Raw genomic sequence first — 23,649 nt, forward strand, 5'->3', positions numbered from 1 at the left:
CCTCTAAGGCCTTCTTACTGTCCCAAGAAACCTCACCCCTTCCCTCCTGGTTGCCCCTTCTTCCCCACCACCCACTCTAGGTTTTTCATCATCAAAGAGAGCTTTCTTCTTTACTACTCTGAGAGCGAAAAAAAGAACTTTGAAAGCAATAAATACTTCAATATACATCCTAAGGTGAGGCAGCCTCCCCTCAGGGCCACAGTGGGGAGGGCCTCATGGGGACAACGGGGGAGGGTATCCCGTAAGGGTAGAAGACCCTGTCTTTTCTTGCTCTGGTCTAGCAGAGAGTCTGGAGAACAAATCTTTCCTGGGGCACAAGACTCCCTGCCTCTCCTGGGCTGGGCCCCCACCCTCCTGTGCCCCAGAACCTGCCCCAGCCCTTCCTCTTCCTTCTGGGAGTCGGTTCTGGTCTGGCTCCCAGCTTGGGGCCCTTGGCAGGACCTGGCTTTGGCTGAGGTCTCCCAGAGGCCTTGAGTGACCTGGGCGGGTTGGGGGCTGCCTGTTCTGGTTCTTTCTCAGGGCGTCATTCCCCTGGGAGGCTGCCTGGTGGAGGCCAAGGAAGAACCCAGCATGCCCTATGCCATGAAAATCTCCCACCAGGACTTCCATGTGAGTAAAGCTCTCCCCTCAGCCTGGACTCGGCAGGGCAGACCAGCCTCTCTGGGGGACCTCCAGGCTCCCTGGGGTTAGCCCCTCCAGCGACCTGGCTTGGGAGGGTTCAGTGTCCTAGGGCTGTGTGATGGAGGAGCAGAGCTGGGCCTGGGGGGCCCTGTGGGCAGCCTCTGACATTCCAGGAGTGGCCTCCTCTCAGGAACACCTGGGACTCCTCTTCCTGGCAGGGCAACATCTTGCTGGCTGCTGAGTCCGAATTTGAGCAGACCCAGTGGCTGGAGATGCTACAGGAGTCCGGGAAGGTGTAAGTGCTCATAGGCAGGGGGGCAGGTCCAGAAAGGGAATGGTTATGGGCTGGGTTCACCCTGATCTTCTTGCCCCTCTGCTGGGATCCTGGTGGGCACTGAGGACCCCAGGAAAGGGCAAGGTGGGGAGAAAAATGGCTGGGCCTCCTTGAAAACAGCGCTGTGGACGTTGGTTAGGGTGGGGAAGAAAGGCCAGGCCAGATTTAGAGCATCTGTGAGGGATCTGCTAAGTGGGCTTTGAGCACAGCGAGCTTGGCCTGTCTGGAGTCACAGGTGGCAGACGTGGACACCACTTGTCTCTAACTCTTGGGAGCAAATCCAGCATTGCTAGGGGGATTTGGCTGCCTCCCAACACCCATCTCACTTCCCCAGGCCCACAGTGAATCCTAGCACAGACAGGAGCTGGTGCTTTGTAAATCAGAGTCCAGATCATGGAAACCTCCAGCCCGGCACGGTCCGTTTATATGTAAACCCCTGTCCTGGCACCTGCCTATTCAAGCTGGGTCATGCTTTCAGTTCAACAAATAACACTGAGCACGCCGCCACCAGGCCTTGTGCCCAGGAGTGGCATGCAGGTGTGTGGAAGGCAGCCTGGGAAGCAATCTCTTCCCTGCTCCGCAAGTGCTGCTGGCCCCGTCCGCCGTGGCCCACTTTGCAGCCCGGACCAGCCTCCAGGGACTGTAACCGATCGATGCTGGTGGCATGCCCAGAGCCCTGGGTGCCGGAGTGAATGGGGCTGGGATTCTGGAAGAGGCAGGATGGGCGAGCACAAACTATGTGCAGTCTCCTTCTCCGTCACCCTTCTCTTGTAACAATTTTGTGTTTCTTTCTTCCTTCTCTTCTCTGTCCCATCTGCCCTCCCTTCCCAGGACTTGGAAGAATGCCCAGCTGGGAGAAGCCATGATCAAAAGCCTGGAGGCCCAGGGGCTGCAGTTGGCCAAGGAAAAGCAGGAGTATTTAGGTTGGCTAGAGGGATGGACTGGAAGCTGAGGCTCCCTAGGTAGCAAGCACTTCGGGGCCAAGGGTTAGAGCCGGGGCCTGGTGGACGGCCCAGGAAGGGGAGAATCTGGGGTGGGGCTTGGTGGGCTACAGGGAGCCATAGACCAGCCCGAAGCCTAGAGGCTTTGACTGTGCAACCTGTGTCCTTTTGGCCGGCATGACAGAAGGCAGGGGGACCTGGTGGCCAGGAGCCTGGGCTCTGGCCGCAGCTTTGCCACTTCTCTGTCAGCTGTGTGTCCCCAGGCAGTGTAACCCCTGGTAAGCCTCGATGTCCTCATCCTTAAAATGGAGACGAGAATAGTCCCTAGCGTTTAGAGGTGGCAGGTGGGTCAGGGGAAATGAGAACATGCCTGAAAGCCCTTGTGTCCGGCACACAGTATGGGCCGCATAAACGGAGTTGATATTCTCCTGCCCTGGGTCCCCAGGTCCTGGATTTGCCCCTAATAACTCCCACCTGCCAGCCCACTTTACACCTGACCCCGTGCCCCTGACTGGCTGGCAAGCATGCTCTGTTGGGAAAGAAGGTGAGACTGGGGGTTTGATCCTTTACCTCGGATCCTCTCCCCTGCCACCTCCTTAGACACTTGGGGCCTCAGCACTGGTTCTGCTCTGCCTGTCCCCCTGGGACCTGCCCCCCGCCACCTGCCAGACACTAGTACAGAGGGGTGGTGGTCTGGGGAGCAGCACAATTAACAGCGCTTCTGGGGGGGTGCAGACACCCATCTGAGCTTCTGAAGATGAGGCCATCCTTGTCTTGTGAAAATGCACAAAGCGAGCAGAAAGGAGGGCGGCAGCTGAGGCCAGCACGGCAGCCTCCAGCCCCAGGAGCTGGCTCAGCCCTCTGGCCGGCCTGGGCATGGCAGGGCTGACCGTTTCCCTGGGAGATCCCGGGCATGAAGGAGGTTCCTGGAAGGCACTGGCCCCCTCCAGGCCGGAGCTGGAGCGAGCTTTCTGTGAGAGGTTGCGTGCTTGCTTTGCAGACAAACTGATGGAGGAGACGGAAGAACTCTGCCTTCAGAGGGAGCAGAGAGAGGTAGGCGCACCGTGCTGCTCAGCACTGCTGCCCCTCCCCAGCACCTCCCGCTCTGGGCGCCCCTTAGCAGTCCCGGCGTATGGCCTGTATTTCTGGCATTCAGGAATCATGGAGGGGAGCAAGGTACCCAGAGAAGTCACTGGAAAGTCAGCCAGGTAGAGCAGAGAGGCCATGAGGTGACAGTGCTTGGGACTTGCCAACTTGTATTTCTTCTTGCCAATCCCCAGGGACAAAAGTAAAAAACGTAGGTGACTATGTTCTAGAGAAAGTCATTCCCAAATTGTATAAGCTACATCAGTAAGTAATGAGCTGCTTGTCACTGGTGATCTTCACTGGAGGCGGGGGTGGCCTCTGTTATCTATAGAGGGGCTTCTGCACCATCAGGGTGATTGGGTTGGATGCTTTCAGGGTTTCCTTCCTTCTCTAAGTGACACAATGTAAGTTCCAAAAAGGCCAAGCATTAGCCTGGGGCAGCCTGTAGGGAAAAGGAGACCCTGGCCTCGTTTGAGGGTAGGGAGCCCCTGAAGTCCACTTCATTTGGAGTCTCCATGCAGCGTTGGGCCTTGCCTGTCCCGAAGGGGCATCAACAGCCCTGAAGAGCAGAGTCAGGTAGTGCTTAGCAGTGCAGACTTGGAGCCGGGCCGCCTACGTCTGTGTTTGAGCTCCACCACTTCTAGCTGTGTGACCTTAGACAAGTTACCTACCCCCTCTCAACATCAATATGCTTACATGAAAAATGGAGATAATGGAACCCATCTTATTAGGATGCTGTGAAGATTAAATGAGATATTACATATAAATTGCTTGGCACATAGGACATGCTGAGTGAATATCTGTGTTTGTTAGTATCATGATCAGGTCGTTATGAGTTATGGGCCCATCCTGCACATGAGCTGCCTGAGGCCTCAAGCTGCAGAGTGGCTCGCGCGCGCACAGGAGAGCTTGACTCAGTCCACTGCTCTTTGCCCCGTTGCTGTTCCTTGTCCTTATAGGGCTGGGCCCGTCAGCCTCAGCTCAGTGCCTGCCTCTGTGACTTTTCTCTCGCTAAGCACCTTTTCCCGACCTCCCCTCACTGGGCTCTGAGACAGACCCTGCGGTCAGGAAGCATCATGTCCCTGTAGCAGCCCGAACATTCCCAGGGCCCGGTACAGCAGCTGGCCCCGGATGAGGGCTTGATAAATGCGGGATGACTCAATGAGTGAGCATTTTTGATTCTTATAATTTCACATTACATCTTGATTTTAATCCAGTAGGACAATCCAGCCTCGTTTTTCTCCTTCCAAAATTGTATCTGATATTCTTGCCCACTTACCCTTCCAGCTGGACTTCAGGCTCACTTTGTCGATTCACAACAATAGGAAAAACCAAAGCAAAACAAACAAAAAACAAAACCCCAAAGCCATGGAGGATTTGTATTAGGATTGCGTGGATTTGAGGATTGGCACCATGACAGCGCTGAGCCTTCTCCCACCCGGCGGTGTGTGGGCCTCCCTGTCTCCCTGGTGTCATCCAGGTCCTGCAAGAGAGTCTTGGCATTTTCTGCACACAGTTCTGTCATCTTGAGAAGCGAGACTTCTGGTGCGTTGTCAGCAACCTAAAGACAGGTAATTGAGGAAGCCAGAGGAAGGGATGGAGTGACGGACACAGCCACCGGCAGGGAGAGAGACAGACTTATCCATCAGAGAGGCTAAATCTGGGGCAGCTGTCAGCCGGAGGAAAATTTAGACACTCTATCTAGGTCTTTAGGCAGGAAATGAGGACAGCGGAGACCCACCGCACGCAGGCCTCACTTAAAGCCTTAGCATGTTGAAGGAGCAGGGCCTGTCAGCTGTGAACGCCCTGGTTTTGTGGCCCAAGGTGGGACTGCGACTGACTCGGGCCCAGCTGATTCCCACGGCCAAGGCTGCCATGGGCGGGCGAAAGGGAAAGTTTCGGAGGAGCGGAACTCACGGGGGCCCTAACTTGCTCCTCTGTGCAATGGGGCTGCCTGTCCCCTGCGCCTTTCCCATCTCCACTGTGAGGCACAGAGGTGGTCTGGGCGTGCCTTGGGCCACTTTAGGAAGGCATCTGGGAGGACAGCCCAGTGATGAAGATACTCTGCTCTTTAAGAGGCAGCCTGGCCTAACGGCAGACTCGGACTCTGGAACCAGGAGACTCAGATTGGAGCCTCAGCTCCATCGCTGACTGTGTGGCCTTGGGCAAGCTAACCTCTTCGGGCCTCAGTTTCTCTCTGTGATGCTCTGATAAGAGTTAACGGCTATGCCCACTTAGCACCTGGGTCACCGTGAAGCTCGATGACTAGAAGGAACAGAGTGCTTTGTGGATGCGCAAGGCCCATGCAGATGTGCTCTGAGCAGTGGTGGGGCCACGACATCCTCCATGGGGAAGGAAGGCCCTGGGACTCTAGATGTATGAGCAGAGAGTACAGGGGGAGCCCCCCTGGGCTCATCTGCCCTGGGGCCAGGAGGCCATGCCCTTCCTTGGGTGCAGGTCCCTCAGATGTCCCTGGCTCCCTGTGACCTCACTCTCTCATCCCCTGGAGGAGGGCAGCCTGCCTACCTTTCCTTTGCTGGCTGAACTCTTGAGAGCTCGGCCTTGCATGTGAGCAGGCACATGGGAAATTAGAAATGTCCAAGGCCCATTAGGCAGGCATCTTGTCACCCAGGCTGCTCCTGGTCAGAACACAGACTCTGGGTGTTGGAAAGAACCTCCCACTTCAAGGTGAGGCTCTTTGTTCACCTCCCTGATAGATGATATCCTGAGTCTGTCATGGGTAACTCACAACCTCTGGAGTTATTCTTTGCCTTATTGCTCTATTGTTTGAAAGCTCTTCCTTTCGTTGAGCTGGAATTTGCCTTTGGGTGACTTCTTTCCACCCTGTACTCCTGCAACTTAGGTCAGGCCCAAGAGTCAGAAGAACGAGCACTAGACTGTGGAGGTAGGCGTTAGCAGCTGCACGTCTTAGCTGACCTCAACCAACAGCAGGGTTGCTACAAGCGCTCGGACCATCTTGGCTGCAGGAACAGAAGGTTCTGGATGCTCCGGGTTTATAGATTCTGCTGTCTTCAGTCTTCTCAGGCATCAGTTTTAGTTAAAAGTCACACAGGTAAAATGAAAGGTGGAAAAGAAGTGAGCAACCAGGAAGAAGATTCTCTTTCTCTTTCCTCGTTAACATGAAACCTTTTTATTAACAGTAAAAATCATGCTCTTTGTGGAACACCTGGAAAACAAATGTTATCCTCAATCCCACAATTGACAGACAACTGTTGCCAATATTTTTGTATTTTTCTTCAGGCTTTAAAAATATATATTATTGTAGGGGAACCTGGGTGGCTTAGTCGGTGAAGCATCCAGCTCTTGGTTTGGGCTCAGATCATGATCTCAGGGTCGTGAGATCGAGCCCCGTGTCAGGCTCTATGCTCAGCATGGAGTCTAGCTGAGATTCTCTCTCTCTCTCCCTCTGCCTCTGCCCTTCCCCCTTCTTGTGCACACTCTATAAATAAATAGATAAATAAATAAATAAAATCTTTAATATATATATAATTCTTATATATATATTCAACATAATAGGATCGTAGCAGATATTCGGTTTTATAGCCTGCTTTTTCATTATACCTTCATTAACATTGTACCTTTAGCAAGTTTTCAGGTCATTCAATGTTCCTTGAAAACCTCAGTCTTAATGACCAGGTACTGATTCATCCTACGTGATGTTCCATTTAAGTACTCTTCCAGTTTTGGACATCTAGACTGTTTTAACTATTATAAATTATGCCACAGTGAACAACTCTGTACACATAAATTTTGGTTTACTGTCTAATTGTTTAGGAGAGATTCCAATAGGGGAAATCACTGAGTCTGGGCCAGAACTTTTTTTTTTTTTAAGATTTTATTTATTTGTCAGAGAGAAGAGAGAGAGACAGAGAGCATAGCAGGGGGAGTGGCAGGCAGAGGGAGAAGCGGTCTCCCCACTGAGCGAGGAGCCCGATGCAGGACTCGATCCCAGGACCTTGGGATCATGATCTGAGCTGAAGGCAGATGTGTAACTGACTAAGCCACCCAGGAGCCCCTGGGCAAGAACTTTTAAGATGCCTGACGCATACTGACAGATTGTTTCCGGAAAATTTGTACCAGTTTTCACTCTCACCAGCAGTGCGTGGACATTTCCATCTTGCTCTATCCCTCTGCCCACGTTTGAGTTCTTCCTTCATCATTGACTAGCTACAGTGTGGGAAAAAGGGATGAAGACACTCACGACTTTGAACAAGTTTACTTGACCTTTATGTACCTCTGTTTTTCTCATCTGTAAAATGAGGGTAAAAATATTATCCACTCTCAGAGTTGTTATGAGGATTAAATGAGTTAATACATGTAAAGTACTTAGAACAGTAAGCTCAGGGAGAATGTTATCTGTCATTGTCGTTATTATATATAAGATCTGTGTCCGAATTCCCTTTTCTATTGCTTTGAACTGCTGTCCATCTGTGAACAGATACCACACAGTTTCCGTTTATAATTCCATCTATCATTTATTAAGCACTGACTATGTTGCAGACAATTTGCGTGGATTAGCTCATGTGATCCTCCCATTAACCCTACAAGGTAGTGCTGCCCATCTCAAAGAGGACCCCCCACACCCTCTCTTCTCTCTGCACTCGATCCAATGGCAATCTAGACCACACCTCCGGCTTCATTTACTGTGTGCATGCAAATGACTCCCCATTGACAGACGCAGTCCCTTTTCTCTGCTGAGTTCCTGCCCCTTAATATCCAAATGTTGATATTACATCTCCAGCCAGATGTCTCAAAACTACTGCAAACTCAGTATGTCCAAGACCACTCATGATCTTCCCCAGCAGAGCTGGTGGTCCTCCTCTAGAGCTCCCTAGCTCAGGGAATTCACCACCATTCATTGTTTGTGCAGACTGGAGACCCAGGAATCATGGCCTCACCCTGTCCTTCCCAGCTCCCCCACTCCATCCCCAAGTTCTGAGAGCATTGCCCCCACAAGCTCTAGAACCTGCCTGGCCACTTCTCTCCATCTCACTGCCCTGCTCTGGTTCACACCACTAGGTCTGGCTAGACTAAGGCAGTGGCCTCCCACCTGGGTTCCCTGTATCCCTCCGGGCCCCTCTTCATCTCTTTTCTCCATGCTGCCTCCAGAGTCATTGTTTACAATGGAAGTTGATTCTGTTGCCCACCTTCTTCCTCTACTCCCTGCTCAAAACCTCCATTGCTTGTTCTTGCTCAGGAAAAAAGACCCAAATCCCCAGCATAGCCCAAGGCCCTGTGTGGTCTAGCCTCCTCCCTCCCACCCTCACTCTGGGCTCAGCTCTATGGGCCTGTCTTGCTTCTTTCGGGGCAGCAGGTTTCCGAAGGGCTTTTGTACATACTGATCCTTCTTCCTGGAATGCTCTTCTTTCTTACTTATCCACCTTCACCTGTTGGCTCAAGAATCTCCTGCTCCCCCTACCAACCATTCCTTCCTTCTTGTCCAAGGCAGCTTTCCATAGAACTGTGTCCCTGCAGTGCACATCACATACCTTGGTTTGTAAACATACTCTCATGTGTGTATTTATTTTATTAGTTTCTGATTCTTTTTTTTAAAGATTTATTTATTTATTTGCGAGAGCGAGAATGAGAGAGAGAGAGAGTACATGAGAGAGGGAAGGGTTAGAGGGAGAAGCAGGCTCCTCGCTGAGCAGGGAGCCCAATGCGGGACTCGATCCTGGGGCTCCAGGATCATGACCTGAGCCGAAGGCAGTCGCTCAACCAAATGAGCCACCCAGGCGCCCCTAGTTTCTGATTCTTGCACTGAGCTGTACGCTCATGAGAACTGGGACGTGTCTGGGTTTGCTCATCTTCACATCCTCAATGCAGAGCCTGGCAGGTGCTTGGCGCATATTAAGCACTCAATAAATATGTGTGGCATGAATGAATGAAGCTATAAAAAAAAATCTCATTGGGGTTTTTACTGGAACTGCACTGAGCCTGCAAATTAACTGGGAAAAACCTTTACTATAATCTTCCCAATCAGGGGCCTGCATTCTTTTCGAAAGCATAATTACTTTTATTGGGGATTTAGAAATAATGCAGTGAAGCATGGTGAGCTGGGATTATTTGGCTTGGAGGAGAGGAGACTTGGGGACAGAAGAGCTGTCCCCAACACCTGAAGGGAAAACAGATCAGTCTTGTTCTATGGCTCCAAGGGGAGAAGGCAGACCTACTGATGGAAATTATGAGGAGGCAGATTTGGGCTCAGATGGCACTGGTGGATGAAACGGACTGCCCCCTCTCCTAGGTGTACTTGAGGGACTCAGGGTGTCCACAAGTTGGCTGTGTCCCTGGCTTTGCCAGTCTTCTGTTTTGCTAGGCACTGTTCCCTGGCTCTTCCTTTGCTGGCTGGGGTCTTCGGGCTTCAAGGCTGAGGGAGAAGGGCTTAAGACGAGATGGTATCTGAGGCAGCAAGTTCCCAGCAAGGGAGGCAGCTGAAGGGAGAGTTTGGTCGAAGGACAGATGCGGCTCTGGGGGTGTTGGAGGGCAGTTTTGCTCCATAAATGAGATTTAGCCCTCTCCTTTGAGCCCCACAAAACTTTCGGCAAAGTCTGCAGCCCTTCCTCAGTGCTTCTTGTTGTAACTTTCAGAGAGGGCCTGTGCTGAGGTTGAACCCGGAAGGAAGAGCTTTGAGCAGGTTGTTCTGGAGTGAAACAGGCTGTCTTAATTGGGGGCAAATGCCCTGTCATGAGAGCCATTCAAGCAGAGCCCGGGCCACCTCTTGGCCGGAAAACTGATCCCGAGATTCGAGTGTGTGACGAAGACCGACGCACCTTTCAAGTGGCTTTGACAGTAGAGGGCTCTGATTCATGGCTGCCCATTTCTCTGACCGTCGCCCAGCACTCAGTGCGGCCTGGGCACGTGGTTATGGACTTAGGCGGGAAACGCACTGTATCACATAGACCTGGGGCCAACGAGGGGAGGAGGGTTAGGAAAAGCCAAATGACTGTTTTGCCGTGTTATCTTCAGGAGCATCAGTTTCACTCTCTGGTTCTTGGAGGCATTGCCAGGGCCTGCTGGCATCTGAGATTCTAGAAATTATACCCTCCCGCGCGGTGAACTACGGAGGAGCAAAGCAGTTGTCACAAAACTGCTTCCAGCTAAGCTTCCCTCGAAGTGTACCCTGCAGCCCCACCTGCCGGTGAGGCCCAGGAAAACGGGACCCGTGGAAGGCACATACTTGCTGGAAAAATACGGTTCTGGCCAGCATTCCTGCCCGGAGGAGTCTGGCCCTGCCTGGGGGCCTGCCTGGCGTTTTCTGGCTCTCCTGTGTCCTTCCGGCCAAGCACAGGCAAAGCTGGGGCCACCTGGGCTGGTTAACTTCCTAGATGCCCCGAGGAAGAAAGAGTCCTGATCTTCTGACTTTGGGGTTGGGAATGGCTTTCCTTCGCCATCCTTAACCGATGGCACTCTAGGGATCTTTAAGAGAAATACACATTCACTCCTATTTCCTCCAGCACTTGAGAGCCGGCCAGCACGCCTGAGGCTGTTAGCGACCGGAGTTGCCCAGCAGAGTAGACATCTAGAATGATCATCACCTCCAGTCACAGGGAAACGACATTGGGATCCTTTCTAAACCCTGGCTGCAGCACGATCAGTGTGTTTGATAAGGCTGAGCCCAGCACAGACTTTGGGCTTGTTGACACTGGGTGTCGCTGAGTGGGACCAGGGCTCCTCGGGACTTAGCCCCGAGTCTGTTCGCATACGGCCCGGCCTGCACTGCATCCCAGGGGGGGCTCTGGACCAGAGTGGTGGTTCCTGACCTCAGGGGCCCTTTGCTGCCCGTGACACTTCTCTTCCCCTCTGGTTCTCTTCAGGAGCTTGAGCGCCTTAACCAGGTGCTGGAGGCCGAGAAGCAGCAGTTTGAGGAGGTGGTGCAGGAGCTGAAAATGGAACAGGAGCAGATCAAAAGGTAGTGGTGGTGCCCAGGAGGGGGTGGGAGGAAGGTGCGCCTCGGGCAGGGCATTAGAACCCACGTCTCCCATCAGGCTCAGGGAGGTCTCACCCAGGAGAGCCTCACTACTTGATGGCTTGGTTTGGGTCTACCTTCCCAGTGCTGCTCCAGGCCTCGGGGCAGCCCAGAAGGAGCTGTAGACCCCACACAAACTGGACGTGAGGCACCGGCAGGTACAGACCGGTGCCCTGCCCCCCCCCCCCCCCCCCCCCCCCCCCCGCAACCAGCCCCTTGTGTCTCTGTCAAGCCTTGCTTACCCAGAGGCAGACGGGAACAAGTCAGCCTGGAGGCGCTGTTAGCCAAGACCCTCCACATCCCCTGCTCAGTCCCTTCTCGTTCTGGCTAATGACGTCCCCTGGGATCTTTAGTCCTGTGTATGGTTTGCAAACGCAGTTGCTCAGTTGCACAGTACGATCATATAACAGGATGAGAGTCTCTCGAAGGTAAGGCCCAGAGATCTGTATTTTATAAAAGCTCTCCAGGTCACTCTGATTCAGACTATCTAGGAATTTGGAGACTAATGCTCTGGGTACTGTTGGTGGTGGTGGTTGTCGTCCTCCTCCTCCTCAACTGATAATCAGTGTTAGCCCAGAAAGGTTTTTCTTGCCAACAACCTTATAAAAGGAAGTCAATTAAACAAATGCTTCGGGGAGGGAGAAGCTCTGAGAATCTTACCAAGTAAATGGCGGAGCACCTGCTTATCTCCAGAAGCGTGCCAGATACTGGAATAGAAGATAAGTTCTCTTATCTTACAATGCAGGATCTTACGATCTGGTTGGGAAAACCAGGCTCACACCCAAGAAAGATCAACACAGTAATATATAATCAGGCACTAGGAGGCACAGTGCAGACTCCCTGTGTCATAGGAATTAAGGTATACATGTGATCCTTTGGGCGTGAAGAGAGGTTTGATGGAGCTGGGACTTGAAGGATGGGTAGGATTTAGGAGACTGGGCAGGAGAAAAGGGAAAGGCGTTTCAAGCAGGAGGAAGGGAAACCAGAGAGGTAAATGCCTGAGGGGGCCCAGGCTTGTTAAGAAAGCAGCAAAGGGGTTACCACCCCAGAGAAGGGCCTCAGCCATGTCCCAAGTCAGAGTAACTAGGGGTTCTAGCAGGGTCTGTCCCGGGAAGACAGGAGGTGGGGCCAGGTTTCTCCAATGCTTCTCTCGCCTGTGGGGTGGTCCTGGGTTTATCCCACCTGACAGATGCCTGTGACTTCAACCCCACTTGGCTGGGATCTCCTTCTTTCAGGCCCAGGTCCCTACAGCTGCTGTCAGGACCCCACCATGCAGAGAGGGGCTGGCCTTCCAAGGACCCCTCTGAGCCATATCGGGAGGTGAAGCAGAAGCATTTCTGTGTGCAGAGGGGATTGGGAGGGGTGGGCACTGCCATACCCAGCCCTCTGTCCCTGCAGGGAGCTAGAACTGACTGCAAGATGCCTCAAGGGTGTGGAGCAAGAGAAGAAGGAGCTGAGGCACCTTACAGAGTCCTTGCAGCAGACGCTGGAGGTGAGGGGCCACTGGTCAGCTGGTTGGCCTGGAGGCAGGCTTGGTTGGTTGGGCTACATGATACTAGTTTTTCCAACAGCATTTCCCCAGAAGGTTCTCTACCAGGGGAACGGAGCATGATGGAGTGCTGATCTAAAAGGTTTCTTCTCTGTGGACCAGTGAGCACAGGAGGCCTAATGCAGGACCCAGAGGAGCAAATTCAAATTTGTCCTGCTCTGACTATGGCCTTGGGAAATCCACCTTCTTCAGTGTTTATATTTTTATGCCAGATGGAGGATTGATTAGAGTGGGTGGTAGAACCACCCACTTCTTCCTTCTTGTGGCTCATTCACTTAGCTGCTCCTGGGTGAAACTGATCATGAAGGGAAATCAACTGTCATGTTACCTCCATTTGACACAGAAACTGAGGGGGAGGAAGAAGGTGGCATGTATCAAGGACAAAATGCCAACTTTGTCCCCAGCCCCTCCTCCCCAACTTTCCCTTGGTTGTCCCTCCACACCTTGCACAAAGTCTGACCCCTACTCTAAACCAGAGCTCATGTGTCCTGAGGAAGCCAAGCTCTTTCAGACTCGACACCTTTGCCCAAGCTGTTCCTTCTACCCAGAACGTCCTTTCACCTCTTCTTTGCCTGGAGAACACATCCATCCTTCTAAGACTCAACTCCAACATCACCATAGCCAAGCTTCCCTGACTCTCCCAGGCAAGGGTTTGCTCTGAGCTCTAGGCTCCTGCAGAACTTCGCACATCTGTTATAGGACACTAGGTTGTATTTTGCAAACTGTGAACTTCACTAGACTGGGCCTTACGGTCTCTACAAGCCCAGCACCTAGCAGGAGCCTGGCACTGTTGCTAATGTTTACTGAATTCATGAATTGCCTTGAAGGCTGCAAGGTTTCTATTCTCTCTCAAGTGACTGGGGCTTTGTTTGTGGTGCTTTTATTTGTTTATCTTTCCATTTCACATCATGAGAGATGGTTCTTGTGGAGTGTTCCAACTCCAAAATTTGGGGGTAGTACAAGACCCCAGCCTGATAAATGGGGATGACGTCTAAGTCTGTTCTAGGGCTGGCTCCTCTTGGGTGTTTTCCATGAGCCCAACACACTCCCTCACTCATCCCTGGAGCAATAAAGACCCCCGAAGTTCATGGTGCCCTTGGGCCCCAGCTGTATAGATGCCAACTTCCCTGGAAGCTGCTTTGGGCTCCTCCCCGAGTCCCTCAATGGAGAGTAACCTTGCCTCTTTGTGAAGAAGGAGATCTTCGTTGGCCTTTTACCTCCAGGGAAGAAGGAAGGTATTTCAGGTGTCTCTCCTAGAAGACTGAGGAGGGCATCACTCCCTGAAATTGAAAGGCAGGTGAGGGCAGCCATGTTGGAGAACCTAAATTAGGCTCTTTCTCTTCCGTCCCTCCCTCCCTCCATGCCAGGAACTCTCCGTGGAGAAGAAGAAAACCCTGGCAATGCTGGAGGAGAATGAGAACCAGCTGCAGACACTGGCCAATCAGAGTGAGCAGCCCCCTCCCAGTGGGGGTCTCCATAGCAACCTGAGGCAGATAGAAGAGAAGATGCAGCAGCTCTTGGAGGAGAAGCTCCTGGCTGAGAAGCGGTGAGAGCCCCTTCAAGCCCAGAGTCCAGTTTGATAACTTTCCTTGAACTGCACACACAGATTCTTGGGTTCTAGCTGGCACTGACCAGGTAGATCGCTCACTTCCTTTATGCCTAAGACTCAGTTTCCCCATGAGACAAAGGGGAAGAAAATTTTCCTTCCCCAGAGCTGACTTGATCATTCTCTCTTGCACTGGTGTGAACCATACGGACAGGCATTAGGTCCGCCTAACAGTACTTTGTGGCAGGCTGGGCAGGTCTTCTCCTCGTAGCTCCTTTGTACAAATGAGGAAACTGAGCCTCAGAGGGTTGATAGGACTTTCCTGAAGTCACAGAACTAGCAACACCAGGACCCAAGACTCCAGCCTTCTGACTCCAAGCCAGGGGCTCCCCTCACCGTCCACACCACTCCTCTCATCCCCTGAGTGACAGAACCCAGAAAGTTCTGGGGCTCAGGAAGCCTGGGTGTCAGGGCTTCTCCAGCCAGGTCTCTAGGAGGGGCTGCCCTCCCGCTGGAAAGCCCCTTGGGTGAGCGCGCACTGAGCGCCTCTTCGGCCCCGGCAGGATGAAGGAGAACGAGGAGCGCTCTCGGGCCCTGGAGGAGGAGCGGGAGTTCTACTCGAGCCAGTCCCAGGCGCTGCAGAACTCGCTGCAGGAACTGACCGCAGAAAAGCAGCAGGCTGAGCGGGAGCTCAAGGTGCTGGCCCGGACGCTCGGCGCGGCCTGTGTTCCGGGACCTTCCCTCTCACATCTCTACCTGGCAGCTACCTCAATTATCTCTGCCAGTCTGACCCGCTAGGGGCAGGCGATGGAGCCACCATTTGGGGGAGCAGTGAGCCCGCTGCTGGGGTGGGGCAGCATTGGTAGACCCCTGCCCGGTGCAGGGGCTGAGCCTGGGCCATCAGATGGTCAAGGGCTCGAGACACGAAGCAGGACGTGGTAACTTCCATCCAAGGCCAGGGGCGAGCAGGCCCGCTTGAGCCAGGGGGTGACCAGGGAAGGCTTCCACGGGAGATGGCAACTGCTCCCCAGGACCCCACTTTCGTCTGTCTTCCCTCTACCCTCAGGCCGAGGTGAAGGTCCGCATGGACCTGGAGAGGCGTCTGCGGGAGGCAGAGGGGGCCTTGCGGAGCCTGGAACAAGGGCTCAACTCCAAGGTGCGGAACAAGGAGAAGGAGGAGAGGATGCGGGCTGACGTGAGCCATCTGAAAAGTGAGCCCCCCCCCCCCCCCCCCCCGCCCCGGTGCTAGCCCGCAGCCCTCGGGCTCAGGCCCCGCGGGAGTCCAGACCCCGCGGAGCCGGGACCCGGGCCGGGAGCGCCGCACGGGGCCTGGTGTGCATCAGGTGGCCCCCGAGCTACGGAGGGAGTTTCTTTTCCAGACTCCCGCGGCAGGCGCGTCCTGGGCTCGGGCTTCCTCAGGCCCTCGCACCTGGGTGGGGGCGCGGCGGGGAGTTCGGTGCCCTGCGGGGGCGGGTGGGCAGCTGCGCACATTTCCCGCGGGAGCCGGGAGCCTGGGGGCGGCAGCCGGGAGCCGTGGGGCCGGGAGGCGGGAGCCGTGGGGCGGGAGGCGGGAGCCGTGGGGCCGGGAGGCGGGGGGCGGGAGCCGGGGACCGGGAGCCGAGATCCGTGGGGCGGGACCGGGGGGCGGGAGCCGGGCGCCGGGCGGGAAGGACGCAGCGGCACTGCGGCCACAGGGTTCTTCGAGGAGTGCATCCGGAACGCGGAGCTGGAGGCCAAGATGCCGGTCATCATGAAGAACTCCGTGTACATCCACAAGGCGGCCACTCGCCGCATCAAGAGCTGCCGCTTCCACCGGCGCCGGTCCAGCACCTCCTGGAATGACAGTGAGTGTGGCTCTGCGCGTGCCCCTGCTGGCGTGGGGACGGTGGGAGGCCGCAGGTGGGGACGCGGCCGGAAGAGGGTAGGGTGGGGACCGGGAAGTGCTGATCCAGCTCGGAGGCTGGACAGTGCGGCCTGGACCTGGCTCCACCGGGCCTCGGGCTTCTCCCGGGATTCCGGGAGCCGGTGGGCGCGGAGAGGCTGGCGGGAGCCCGGCAGCCTGTGGGATGGGGGGCGGGGGAGGCGGGCTGGTGTTGGGGACCGGGCCAAGCGTCGGTGGAGAGAGGGCTGCTCACTGCCTCCCTCTCCCCAGTGAAGCCGTCCCAGTCTTTCATGACCTCCCAGCTGGATGCCAACAACATGGAAGAGCTAAAAGAGGTGGCCAAGAGGCTCAGCCGGGACCAGCGCTTCCGAGAATCCATCTACCACATCATGGCAAGACAGCCAGGAGCCCCCTCGGTGATTGCCCGGGGTGGAAAGTGAGGAGCGGGCCTTCCCTGCCTCCCAGGTCTTTCCTCAGTAGGGGAAGGGCTGGCAGGGGGAGGTCTGACTCTACCTGGCACCTCTCTGCTCCCCTCTGGGCCAGGGCTCCACCTGGCGGCCAGCCTCCCCCTCAAAGGCCGGGGATGGCACCTCCCTCACCCCCACCCCAGACCCTACCCTTGGGTTTACAGCAGGCCCAAACAGGCCCAAGCTGGGTGCTGCCTGGTGCTCACCTGCTGCTCACCTGGTGAGGCCAGGAGGGGCCTGGCTGCGCTTGGAGACCTTTGGGTTGGGGAGTGGGGTAGGCAGGGCCCACAGCCCTTTCTTGTGCCCGCTACATCTCTGTGATGTTGCCTCTCTGGCCTCCCCTCCACACCTTGACACCTGCTTCCGCCAGGGGTTCCTAACCCTTTCTTTGCTTCTGAGACCCATAGATATGTCTCAGCCAAGGCCGCTCACTTCTACCACATCTTGGGGCAGGGAGGGACCTATCACAGTGACTTTTGGGTTTGTGGCATAGCACACTTGCCATAGTGTCTCCTTCCCTAAGGTTGGGCCCTCACTGAGGGGCTAACCACTCGCTCCTCTCCCCAGCTGAGTTCACCCGCCTGCAGCTGCAGCTGGTTTGGAGGGTGATGTGACCCTGCCCCTTCCCTCCCATATCCCTCCTGCTGGGTACCTAGGGCCCAGGGCCCTGGCTGGGATCTGGGGCCAGCAGCGATTCTGAGGGCTCTCCCAGAGGACAAGTAGTAAGCCGGGAGCCGGGGAGTTGGGGGGGGGGGAACAAGGTGGCATTGTTTACTCCTGGTTGGATAGGGAGGCAGCTGCCTCTGGCTGTGGGGCCCCTCTTGGTTTGTGGGATCACAGATGTCTCCCTCTGAGCTGCGCCTGCTTTAGCCACCTTGCCTCCTCTCCCTGCGGAGGCTTTACCCAGTGAAGCAATATGACCCTGGAAGATGAAGGGCCTGGACCTGTAATAAGGCCAGTAGCTGTTGGTGGGCCCCATGTCATCAGGTGAAGCTGAAACACCCTGCAGGTGGTCTGTGGGGGGCATCCCTCTGCCGCAGACGGTCTGCTCGCCTCTTTTCCTAGCCACACCCTCCAAAGCTGCCTGGGTCGACTGATCTCTCCAGAAAAGGGGGTCTACCAGGGATCAGGGTGCTCATGGTCACTGGTGGTATTAAAGGTGCTGATCCTCTGCTGCTTGGCAAACAGAGCGAGGAGCCCAGTCTAAGCGGCGCACAGATGCCTCAGATGGCTGCAGGGCACGCCCCAGCAGAGGTGCTGTCCCCCCACGCCCCTCAAAATACATGCATATCTGCTGGACGGCCAGCCCAGGCCAGGCCGCGGTGCCCTGCTCTGTGCTCACGGATGCCCGGTGAAGTTAAGGGGGACTCAGCTAAAGTCCTGGGTGGACTCTGATAGCTTCAACCAGTCTCTGCAGAATCTGGGTGGGGACAGGGGCAGAGGCACTTAGAATGGATGCATCTGAAAAGGGATGAGTTTAAATGTAAAAACTTCAAACATGTAGAAACCTGCATAAACTTGGAACTCATTTATCTAACATGGATAGAGGATGGACTTTGAAATGAGGAGGAAGTTGTATACAATCAAGATTACTGTTTTTTTGTTTGTTTGTTTTTTTAAAGAATTAGATTAATAATAGTTTGCTCTTGGAGAAATATCTTTTGGAAATTTTCAAATACATGTTCCCCCCAGGCAAGCTATTAACCAGAATAGAAAGTGTTTTTCCGTGCACAGTCACCAATCCCTAGTTCTTTTCCTCCCATTTCACCCTGTACTTTCTATGCCTCAGGCAAGTCTGGTTTATCTTCAACCAACTGATCAGTCCACAAGTATTTATTTGTTAAAAGCTCACTATGTACCTAACACTGTAAATAGAAAAAGAGCAACATCTCTATATGAAAATGTATCACAGTGGAAACTACTTATTGGGAATGTATTAATCTGATTAAAAAAACAAAAAAACCCAAACCCGTACTCCTTGGCCAATTAAAGGGGTTTCCTGCAGTAGTGCTTGTGGTGTGATCATTGCTAGAGAGATGCTGCCCCCTGCAGGCCAGATGTGGAATTGTGCGATTCTCCGCATGCAGTCTTAATAAACCTGCGCGTTTCTCTACCTATGAGGAAATTCTCCCCAAAGCTTCGCCTCCTGGGAGTGGTTTCTTAATCATTAACTGAAAAATCTGTGTTCCCACCCTGAGGTCCCGGCCGTCCCCATGTAACGAGGACTATCAGCTGGATTTTATTCTGATTTGAGCACTGACCAAAGGGTGCAGACTACGTAAGTGGGAATAGCTCCAGGGGAGGTGAAAGACACCTAGTTTCATGGCTTGCTGGTTTCAGTATCCCATTGGAAATTGACGGCATGCCTTCTCTGCTGAGGAGAGGTTTATGCTTTTGTTTTGTAATCCTAGAAGAGAGAGCAAAAAATGGTAATGATTGGATTCTCCTCCTTTTCGGTTTGTTTCCTCCCTGGGGATGGGTGATCGATCATCATGCCCAGGACTGTCCCGGTTTGTATTGTTTCCCAGCATAATTATTAATGGCTCCCAGCTTAGGTGATAATTATGTGGTCATCCTGGTTGTAATGCTATTCCCCCAAAAGTATGTTAATGGGTGAGGTAAGAGATCTGGAAAACACTCAGGTCCTGACCCACTGCCCAGCTCCCAGCTCCTGGGAAGGATCCACTGCCTGTATTTGTCTCTGGAGAGATGTCACTGTTGCCCATCCCCCCCCCCCCCCAATCCTATCCCACCCAGCTCAGCATGACCTGGGCAGCCTGTGGGTGATCAGGCATCATCCGAGTAAAATTTGGAGCTCACAGTGAATGATGTTGTTGGACCAGAGACTTGCTCAAGTCTCAGGGAATCAGCCTGTGTCAGATGTGGTCTCCATGGAAGGTAGTCATTAAAACCACCAGACAAAGGGGCCTCTCTGAAGCCCTCAGATAAAGCCCAACAGCTCCTGGGGAATCTTGTGCTTTTGTGAGGAGTCAGGATGGGGCTGCTCGGACCCCGAGGCTGCTGCAAGGGCTCCCCAGGGTCAGAAACCTTATGGCTTTGACTCTTGGGGGGAAAGCTACTGACTTCTTTTACCTCACACACCCCTGGTGAGCAAGGGGCAAGGAGTGTTCTGGCTTTGCTTGTGGGTGAGACTCAGTGATCAGGCAGAGAAGCTGGGTTGAGACAGGGTTGCTCGAAGGCAGGAGGCTCCACCTCAGGGGCTGGAGATTGCAGAGCCAGAGCCAGCTGCCAGTGCATTTGGGGGCTCATTCTCTGCACTCTGTCTTGCTTCCCCTGGAGGATCTGATCCCTGCCTCTAGGCTGAGGGTCCTGCTATAAACAGACTCAGCCTGTCCTGTTACCCGGGCAAAAGCTGTGGCTGATGGGCCTTGGAGTGTCACTGATCACAGGAGAACCTTTCCTCTAGCAGAGCAGTAACCCGGTCACAAGAAGAGAAGGGAAAGAACTTGTCCTGCATGGTGCTTGCTGCTGTGGGGGTGGGGTGGGGGTGTCTCTGGTGGTTAAAGGTCAGTTCTCAGCTCTGTAGGTTTTAATAAGTCACTAATTAAAATGCTTTTTGTAGGGGCACCTGGGTGGCTCAGTCGGTTAAGCGTCTACCTTCGGGTCATGATCCCAAGGGCCTGGGATGGAGCCACTTGTCAGGCTCCCTGCTCAGTGAGGAGCCGGCTTCCCCCTCTCCCTCTGTAGCTTCCCCTGCTTGTGTTCTCTCTCTCTCTCTCTCTGTTGAATAAATAAAATAAAATAAATAAAAATAAAATCTTTAAAAACAAAAGAATGCTTTTTATATGTATATATTTTTATTAGGTAGGAGATAAGTTTCTTAAATCTCACGAGGTTGCTCAGAGCCTTTGCAGTTCTCAAGTTCTATGAACTGGGAAGACTGGGAACCTGCAGCTCTGGGATGAACACAAATAGGAATGCCTCTCCCCGCGCTGATCACAGAAATACAGTTCTTAGGGAGGAAGGGCGTTCTGGCTCATGTCGAACTTGAGGCCATGCAGTTGTCAGAAAATTTTAGTGTTGAGATGAGAAGAGGAAAGATAACTAATTTATCAGCCCAAAGAAAAGGCAGTGGTGACTAATTAGTCACTTGGAAGACCATCCTGGGAAAGGAAAGATGTCCATTCTCATGTTCGTCTTGATGTCTGAGACCATTTCTCAGCGTCCCTTCTTTCCATCTTCATTCGACAAATGTTTATTGGGATGCCATCGCCTGAAGTCAAGCACCTACCATGTGCTTATTATCTCTATCACTTACTAATATTTTTTTTCATTGCGGTAAAATATACATAACATAAAAGTTACCATGTTGACCATTTTTTTAAAAAGATTTTATTTATTTATTTATTTGAGAGGGAGAGAAGCAGACTCCCCACTGAGCAGGGAGCCCAACGCGCGGGGCTAGATCCCAGGACCCTGAGATCATGACCCGAGCCGAGAGCAGATGCTTAACTGACTGAGCCACCCAGGCGCCCCCCATTTTGACCGCTTTCAAGTGTGCAGTTCGATAGTGTTGTGTATTCACATAGTTGTGCAACTATCTCCAGAACTTTTCGTCTTGCAAAGCTGGAACTTAATGCGTTAAACAAGTCCCAGTTTCCCCCCTCCCCAGCCCCTGGCAACTACCATTCTACTTTCTTTTCCTATGAATTTGACTTCTTAAGATACTTCATAAAAGTGGAATCACACAGTATTTGTCTTTTTACCGACTGGCTTGTCTCAGCGTAACCGTCCTCAAGGTTTGTTCACATTGTAACATGTCAGAATATCCTTCCTTTTTAAGGTTGAATAATATCCTACCACTTTTGAAAAGAAAAACTGATTGAAATCTTATTTTTCTATAAATTGTTGGCCAATGATGAAAGCCCTGCCTGTCTTAAAGGATAAGAGAGTCACAGCTGAGGGGAAGGGAAGATGGGTCCCTATGCTTCCCTTTTTTTCCAGGTTGCTCCTCATAATGGCCTGGCCTGAAGAGACGCTTTGGAGTTCACTTCCTCCTTCTTCCCAGCAGATGGCAGCATGCTCTGCGCTGGGCCGGCAAAATCTGGGGGCAAAGTGAGCTAAGGCTCCCAGAGAAGGGGGAGGGCTTGGGGACACTGCTCAGGTTCTGCATTATTGCTGATGAATCCCCCAGTTGTTCTCCCCTTTAAGATACGAAACAAAAGTCTCTGCTTCAGCCATCATTTATTAAGTCCGTTATACATCACGTGCTTTCACATTGATTTCTCCTTTTTGTCCTCACAACATCTCTCTCCTTGAAAGCCAGAGGTTAAGGGAGTTTTGTCCAAGGTCACACAGCTCCTAAGTGGAGGTTCAGGTTTTTGAGTTCATGACCAGTGTTCTTTCTAGCATATGTAAATATGTAAATAATTCCATGTAAATCATTTTTAGTGGGTTTCTTTTCTTTCCCCCCACTCCTTCCCTCCATTTCCTTCTGCCTTCCTTCCTTCAGCAAATATAAATATATGGAGTTCCTCTATGTTCTAGGCGCCAGAGTCTGCACTCACATCTCTTCTATTATGGGTTCTTAAGGGATTGACTCAGCCGCTTGGTAACTGACAGTTTCCCGAGAATTCTTTCATTCTGAGGATCTGCTAGTCCAACGTAGCAGGCTCTGAGCGTTGGAGCTTCTCCTCCTAAGAACGTTGTAAAGTAACCAGGCTTTTTCTTGCTGCCTCCAACTACTTCTAGGCTGGCAATCTCTTGCCCTTCACCCTCCTTTGCCCTGCCCCACGCTTCTCAGTCCAGTCTCCTCTGGGAGAAGGCAGCCAATGGGAAACCCCTGGGCTGGAGATCTAGAGGGCCTGGGTGGTCCCACAGAACCGGTGATTAATTCTGAGAGAGAGGCAAGCCATTTGATCGCCCCTTGGTACGATGAAGGTGTGGAATTAGACGTTCTCAAAACCCTTCTGTCATTCTGGTGGTCACACTTCTCTGCTGGGGATTGCCCTAGGGGCAAGCATGGAACCAGGACGGCCGATGAGAAGTTTGCTGGAGAACTTCTGATACAGGTTTTTTCACCTTTCAAGTTACAGGGAAGGTAGGATCCCTTTTTGTCCACTGGACATTTCGTGTCTGGTTATGACGCCTAGGAATAAGGCGGTCTTGTGACCATGACAGCAGCTGGGCCTGGAAAAACGGTAAGGAGACTGGTCCTTACTGAGTGGTCACTGAATTTACCAGTGCTGGGTCTGCCCTCTTTCAGGACTTCTTGTTATGTGATCTGACTTACCTTTCCTTATTGTTGAAGCCTTTTTGACTGGCTTTTCTGTGATTTTCAAACAAGAGCTGCCTAACTGATAGCCACCTTAGCTTTTTCAGAGTTGTTGTGTGATCCCCAAAGATGGAGAGGCCTTTTCCTAAGGAAGTCACAACATTTTCAGTCATAGACTGGGAACTAGAATTCATCTACTCATTCAGTCAACAAATATTTATTGAGAACCCACTAGCATATTTTTTGAAAATTCTAGACACACACCCCCTGCAACTCAAAATCTCTGAAATCGGAGTATAGTTTAAATTTTTAAAATGTTTTTATTTTTTAAAGATTTATTTATTTATTTGAGAGAGAGAGACAGCATGAGCTGGGGAAGGGGGAGAGGGAGAGGGGGAGAGAGAATCTCAAGCAGGCTCCTCGCTGAGCACAGAGCCAGGCGAGGGGCTGATCCCAGGACCCTGAGATCATGACCTGAGCCGAAAACAAGAGTCAACCGCTTAACTGACTGAGCCACCAGATGTCCCTGAAATTGGGATAGATTTCAAATTGCTGCTGGTCACATGGCTGTCTCTGTGGGGTCGTCACTGCCTTTGCAGACACCAGATACGCCAGCATCACAATGTATACACTGTGTGTCAATAGTTTAGTAAAAAAAATCCCGAAATACTCACAGGGCATGCTCTTCATAAATAAGGGTCACGTGGTTGTCGGGGAGGCGGCGAATCAGACATGTTTGGGGGCACTTGCGATACAGCTGGACCCACAGAATCATAAAGTTGGCTGCAGAGCCCTGCACATAGGACCCTTCGTTCTTTTATGGATTCTTTTGAGAAACGCTGCATCATCCAGGCTCCTGAGGCCTCGGAAGATGCCGGCATGTGAGAAAAAGATGGTCATTGTGATTCTCAGTCAAAGAGAGAGGAATCAGATTTGGAATGAGAAGTTCTAGAAATACCTTCGCCCATTACTTCACTTTTTATTCACCGTTTTATTAT

At 52.7% G+C, this 23,649-nt stretch overlaps 1 protein-coding gene across 1 annotated transcript in view; it reads left to right on the top strand.

Annotated features, from left to right (window-relative positions):
- Window positions 1-18,385, top strand: part of PLEKHD1 (pleckstrin homology and coiled-coil domain containing D1) — a 30,905-nt gene extending 12,520 nt beyond the window's left edge. The window contains exons 2-13 of the mRNA XM_025869797.2: window positions 81-174; window positions 520-609; window positions 840-916; window positions 1,787-1,878; window positions 2,897-2,949; window positions 10,821-10,915; window positions 12,371-12,464; window positions 13,889-14,067; window positions 14,631-14,763; window positions 15,134-15,278; window positions 15,762-15,911; window positions 16,220-18,385. Of these exons, the coding sequence (XP_025725582.1) occupies window positions 81-174; window positions 520-609; window positions 840-916; window positions 1,787-1,878; window positions 2,897-2,949; window positions 10,821-10,915; window positions 12,371-12,464; window positions 13,889-14,067; window positions 14,631-14,763; window positions 15,134-15,278; window positions 15,762-15,911; window positions 16,220-16,389 (1,372 nt within the window). The 3' untranslated portion in view covers window positions 16,390-18,385. The remainder of the gene's footprint in view (window positions 1-80; window positions 175-519; window positions 610-839; window positions 917-1,786; window positions 1,879-2,896; window positions 2,950-10,820; window positions 10,916-12,370; window positions 12,465-13,888; window positions 14,068-14,630; window positions 14,764-15,133; window positions 15,279-15,761; window positions 15,912-16,219) is intronic.
- Window positions 18,386-23,649: the final 5,264 nt, after the last annotated feature.

The sequence above is a fragment of the Callorhinus ursinus genome, unplaced genomic scaffold, assembly GCF_003265705.2.
Source record: "Callorhinus ursinus isolate GAN/ISIS: 27379988/994484 unplaced genomic scaffold, GSC_fseal_2.0 scaffold8, whole genome shotgun sequence".
Taxonomy (NCBI): domain Eukaryota; kingdom Metazoa; phylum Chordata; class Mammalia; order Carnivora; family Otariidae; genus Callorhinus; species Callorhinus ursinus.